This window comes from Elephantulus edwardii, unplaced genomic scaffold, assembly GCF_000299155.1.
Source record: "Elephantulus edwardii isolate Elephantulus edwardi_28Jun2011 unplaced genomic scaffold, EleEdw1.0 scaffold00249, whole genome shotgun sequence".
In the NCBI taxonomy this organism is placed as follows: domain Eukaryota; kingdom Metazoa; phylum Chordata; class Mammalia; order Macroscelidea; family Macroscelididae; genus Elephantulus; species Elephantulus edwardii.
The window spans coordinates 4,105,791-4,112,245 of NW_006399999.1; the positions used below are offsets into that span (position 1 = coordinate 4,105,791).

Consider the following 6,455-nt stretch of genomic DNA (forward strand, 5'->3'; position numbering starts at 1 on the left):
TAATAATAATAATAATAATACATTCTTAAAAGAGAAAAATCTAATCCTAATGCAAAGCTAAACATGGCCAATTTAAAAACTTTAGCCATATCTCGAAGTACTGTCTAAAAGCCTTAGGTAAAACATTTAATAATGTTGAGACATAATAGTATATATTAAGAATATAGATAAATATGCGATTAAGTTTCTAAACATTTGAATTAAGCTTTAATAGGTAAGCAGAGTAATTTTGTGGGCTTTATTAGGAGAAATAAAAAAACACAACGAATTGTGATCAGGTTATTAACCAGAACAACTAAAATTATTACATAGTCTAGGCATTTGTTGTGTAGCACTAAGCAAAAATGAATGAGGCAATTTTAACAAAAAATATATTAACGTACAAAAAAAATTCTGCTGGTTCTCTTATTTGGTAATCCAATGAGAGGTCAATTCTTGATCTTTCCAACAGATTGCACGGAATAGACTAAAAATGTTTCTGAAAGTTTTTAAAAAATGGCATTAAATAATTAAACTCAACAGAGACGCTCAAGAATTAACCCACACAATAAAACAACTTGACCTCACAGATATTTATAGGCTAATGCACTAAAAAGCCTTCCACAGTATACCTTCTTCTTCAATGTGCATGGAACATTCTCCAGAATAGATCACATTTTAGGTCACAAAACAAGCAACAATAAATTAAGAAATATAGAAATAAAAGAAAGCATTTTCTCAGACCACAATGGTACAAAATTAGAAATTAATAACAAGAGGGTAAAGAAAGAAAAAAAAACCCATATATTTGGAAGCTGAACAACACCTTGCTTGAACATGAGCGAGTCCTAAAAGAAACAACAACAACAACAAAAATGAACTGAAAAAGTTTCTTGAAACAAATGACAATGAAAACACCACCTATCAAAACTTCTGGGAAACAGTCAAAGCAATAATCAGAGGTCAATTTATGGCAATAAACCAACATATCAAAAGGCAGGAAAAAATGACCATTGACTCTATAACCCAACATCTCCAACAAATTGAGAAAGAACAGCAAGAAAACCTGACACCCTCTTAAAAAAAAACCCTGAAATTATAAAAATTAGAGCAGAAATAAAGGAAATAGAAAACTGGAAAACATTTGAAACTATCAACAAAACAAGGAGTTGGTTCTTTGAAAAGGTCAATGAAATCAACAAACCACTAGCAAAACTAGCAAAGGAAAAGAAGGAAAAGACACAAATAATCCAAATATGAGATGAAATGGGCAATATCACAACAGAACCAATTAAAATAAAAAGGCTAACATTGGAATTTTATGAACAATTATACTCAAACTAATATGAAAACCTAGAGGAAATGGACAAATACTTAGAAATTCACAACCTACCTAAACTGACACTAACCCAAATTGAACACCTGAACAGACCCATTACAAAAGATGAAACTGAAAAGATAATGCAACAACTTCCAGCCAAAAAAAGTACTGGACCAGATGGTTTTACAAGTGAATTTTATCAAACATTCAGAGGAGATCTGTCACCAATTCTAAATAACATATTTCAGAAAATAGGAAAGGAAGTCATTCTCCCAGACTCATTCTATGAAGTAAACATATCCTTCATACCAAAGCCAGGTAAAGATACCCCTAAACAGAAAACTATAGGCCAATATCTCTCATGAATATTGATGCAAAAATCCTGAACAAAATCTTGACCAATAGAATCCAACGATATATTAAAAAAAATCACCATGACCAAGTGGTATTCATAACAGGTATGCAAGGATGGTTCAACATACAAAAAACAATCAATGTAATTAATCACATTAACAAAGCAAAGAACAAGAACCACATGATTTTAAAATTGGTGCAGAAAAGGCCTTTGAAAAATATCCCACTTTCCTGATTAAAACATTCAACAAAATAGGATTAGCAGGGAATTTCTTCAACATAGTAAAAAGTATATATGCAAACCCAGAGCCAAAATTGCTCTCAAGGAAGAGAGATTAAAGCCATTCCCTTTGACAACAGGAGCTAGGCAAGGATGCCACTGTCACCTCTCCTATTCAATATTGTATTGATAATCTTAGCAATAGCAATAAGGCAAAAGAAGGAAATAAGAAGTATCCAAATTGGCAAAGAGGAGTTAAAATTATTTCTCTATGCAGATGATATGATAGTATACTTAGAAAACCCTGAAGACTCAGCTAGAAAACTACCGGATATAGTTAACCAATTCAGCAAAGTGGCTGAATACAAGATCAACATACAAAAATCAATTGGATTTCTCTACAGTGACAAAGAGAATACAGAATTGAAGGTAAGAAAAACAATACCCTTCACAATTGTTAATCACAAGATTAAATACTTAGGAGTAAACCTAACTAGAAGCACAAAGGATCTATTAAAATAACATTACAAAACTTCATTACTACAAGAAACAAAAAGAGACCTGGAGAAGTGGAAGAATAACTCTTGCTCATGGATAAGAAGACTCAATATTGTGAAAATGACAATACTACCCAAAGACAATTTACACGTTCAATGCAATCCCAATATAAATACTAATTCCATTCTTCAACTAGATGGAAAAGGCAATCTCCAATTTCATTCGGAATGGAAAGAGGCCCAGGATAAGCAAAACATTCCTTAAAAAGAGAAACAAGGTAAAGAGGCATCTCGCTCCCTGATTTGAAATCCTACTACACTGCCATGGTGGTCAAGACAGTGTGGTGCTGGTACAATAACAGACACATGGATCAATGGGATAGAACTGAGAATCCAGAAATCAGCCCATCTACCTATGGTCGACTGATTTTTTTATATGGAGATGGAATCAGTTAAGTTGGGAAATGACAGCCTTTTTAACAATTGGTGTTGGCAAAATTGGAAAACTATCTGCAGAAAACTCAAGCAAGATTCACACCTAACTCTATACACAAAAACCAACTCAAAGTGGATCATGGACCTAGGACTAAAACCAAGGACTATAAACTTCATTAAAGTAAAGCTTGGAAGAACTCTAGAAGTCCTAACCCACAACATCTTCCAAACATCCCAAAAAATCCAGGAGAGGATAAAATAGATGAATGGGACCTTCTAAGAAGTAAATGCCTATGCAAGTCCAAAAACTTCTCCAACAGAGTAAAAAAGGAAGCCACAGACTGGGAATGTGATGTCTGCTAAGGGACTTATATCTAGAATATATCAAATTCTTAAGTACCTCAAGTTAAAGGTAAATAACCGAATTGAAAAAAGGGCGCAGAATTTGAACAAACAGTTCAACAAAGAAGACATTCAGAAGGCCAACAGGCACATGAAGAAATGTTCAAAATCCCTAGCTCTAAGAGAGATGCAAATCAAAGCAAATATGAGATATCATCTCACGCCAGTAAAAATAGCAAAATTTGACAGAACAGCAGACAGCAAATGCTGGCGAGGTTGCGGAGAAACTGGAACATTTATTCACTGTTGGTGGGAGTGTAAAATGGTGCAACCACTATGGAAGGCTATATGGCTATTTCTCAAAAAGTTGCAAATAGAGATACCATTTGACCCAGCACTTCCACTACTTGGAATATACCCTAAGGAAACCATAACCACCATCCAAGCAGATATATGCACACCTATGTTTATTGTGGCTTTGTTCAAAATATTAAAGATTTGGAAACAACCCAAGTGCCCATCAACAAACGAATAGATAGAGAAGCTCTGGTATATTCACACAATGGAATACTATGCTGCATTGAAAAACAAGGAACTCATGAAATATTACACAAAATTGGTGACCCTGGAGGACATTATGCTGAGTGAAATATCTCAGTCACAAATGGAAAAGTATTGCATAGGGCCACTGTTGTATAACAGGACTGACATCGGGGTTGAGGGAAGACTGAGAAAGAGAGGATAAAAAATGTATACTTCATTGAAAGAGATGATGGACAGGATTTTTTAAAAGGGATATTTGATTAGGTATTATTGCCATCACAGGAGCCCAGAATGAAGGCTGAACAGTGGAGTGGACTTGGGGGGAGGGATTGTATAACAATGAAAGAATTTTTCCTTTATTTTTCAAAGGGAAGAGCAAATTAGGGGGAGGGAGTGAACAGGAAGAAAAGTGCAACAATAAATGAATGGAAACCCTAAGTCTGTGTAAACTTTCATAAAAATTATTTTTTAAAGTTTTTATTGTTGGAAGCAGAAGGATTATAGATTTTGTTGAATGCAGCCACGTCCATGGACTGCACATAGTCTTCAGAAGCAGTTATTTTTAATTCCAGCATATCTGTGTAAACTTTATCATCTTCAACTACACTCTGTATCTGAAGCTTCTTAATACCATATGCCACAGGTACTAGCTTGGAAGAGCCCCACACCAAGCCGTCTGCCTGAATACCTCTGACACATTCTTCTAGTTTTGCCATGTCAGTTTCATCATCCCACGGCTTCACATCTATTAAGATAGATGACTTGGCAACTAGTGCAGGTTTTTTGGCTTTCTTTGACTCATACTGAGCAAGACACTCTTCTCTTAGCTTCTTTGCTTCCTCGCTTTCCTCCTCACCATTAGATCCAAAGAGATCAATGTCATAGTCATCTTTACTGTCTGCAGCCCCAGTTCCTGTGGTGTCTTCCACATCAACAGGGCCGTATTTGCCCAATAATTTCTTCACTCCTGGAAGGCTGGCCTTTTCCTTCTCATAAGACCGGATGTGATTTTACCAACGCAGGGCATGACACAGGTCGGAAGGTGGGGGCCTGGAGATGGCTTCAAACACCACCACGTCTGCTTGCGACGGCACATACCCCTTGATGTAGCTCTTGTCCACGAGGTAATTGTTGAGGACCTGGAGGCCGGCGCTGGTCTTGAGGTCTCTGAAGCCCATGATGTCAGCTGTACGTGGAGCTAGGTGACAGCGGAGGAAAAGAGGGAAGGAAGTGAACACCAAGCATGGAGGGGATAGTAAAATTAATTTTTTAAAATGGCAGTAAATAATTAAAGATATTCCCAATTATTTGCTTTAGTCACTACCTAATATGAAAACAACAAAAAAATCCTCAAATTACACCATCAAGATTTAACTAGAAACATAAAAACTTTGACCATGTCATACAACTTCAGTCTCTTCAACAAATTACTTTCAATACGAATTACACCTCAGCATCAAGAAAACAACAACAAAAAATTAATTCCACAATTGAACCAAGAAACAACATCATGATAAATGGAAAAAGAGTAAAGGTGGCAAAGATTTAATATTATTTGGATCCATAGTCAACATACCCAACAGAAGCAGCAGTCCAATTGATTATATTAGACAAATCTGGTATCATGGGCCTCTTTCAATATTTAAAGAGAAAGATTGTTGCTTTAAAGACTAAGATATACCCAGTCCGATCCATATGAAGGAATAATTTCTATTAAAAATCAAGATAGAACAGATGGAACATATATTAAGTGAGTCAGAAGATAAGAACCTAAATGGGAACTTGTTGTAGTTATGTGCTGTCAAGTCGCTTGCGACTCATAGCGACACTATGTACAACAGCCCTAAACTCTGTTCTGTCCTGTGCCAATCTCACTGTCTCTGACACTCCCATCCCGATTATCCCAGTCATTGAATCAATCCACTTCATAGAGAGCCTTCCCCTCCTGTGCTGTCCCTCCAACCTCCCAAGCATGATGTCCTCCTCCAAGGACTGGTCTCTCCTCACAACATGTCCAAAGTATGTTAGATAGAGCCTCAGAATCGTTACCTCCAAGGAGCCACCCGGTTTGACCCTTTCCAATATGAATATCTTTGTTTTCCTAGCAGTCCATGGTACTCTCAATACTCTTCTCCAGCACCACAGCTAAAAGGCATCAATTCTCCTTCTATATTCCTTGGTCGTTGTCCAACTCTCTGATGCATAACAAGTGATTGCGAAGACCATGGCCTGTATCAGACGTACTTTAATCTCCAGAGAGACACCATTGCTCTTCAGTACTTTGGAGAGGTCCCTAAGAGCAGACTTTACCACGGCAATGAGCCTTTTAATTTTCTGGCTACTGGTGCCAAGAGTGTTGACTATGGATCCAAGCAAACTAAAGCTGTGAATAGTCTCAATCTTTTCACCATCCATCTTGATGCTGCCAATCATTCCAGTGGTGAGAATCTTTATCTTCTTGACATTGAGCCTCAATCCATATTGGAAGCTGCAGTCCTTGACCTCTGCAGCAGGTGCTTCAGGTCCTCCTCAGTTTCAGGAAGCTGGGTTGTGTCATCTGCATAACGCAGATTGTTGCTAAATCATCCACCAATCTTGATCCCACATTTCTCCTCATAGAGCCCAGCCTCCAGGATAATCTGATCTGCATACAGGTTGAAAAGGTATGGAGCTAGGATGCATCCCTGGCATATGCCCTTCCCAATTTTGAACCATGCAGTGTTCCCTTGCTCTGTTCTGAGGACTGCCTCCTGGTCCAAGTATA

At 37.2% G+C, this 6,455-nt stretch overlaps 1 protein-coding gene across 1 annotated transcript in view; it reads right to left on the reverse strand.

Moving 5' to 3' along the window:
* Nucleotides 1-3,174: 3,174 nt before the first annotated feature.
* The window catches only part of LOC102855723 (elongation factor 1-beta-like), a 17,147-nt gene continuing 13,866 nt past the window's right edge, over nt 3,175-6,455 (reverse strand). Inside the window, exons 2-4 of the mRNA XM_006899258.1 lie at nt 4,765-4,889; nt 4,216-4,677; nt 3,175-3,180 (exon numbers count right to left, since the gene is read on the reverse strand). Coding sequence (XP_006899320.1) covers nt 3,175-3,180; nt 4,216-4,677; nt 4,765-4,889 — 593 coding nt within the window. The remainder of the gene's footprint in view (nt 3,181-4,215; nt 4,678-4,764; nt 4,890-6,455) is intronic.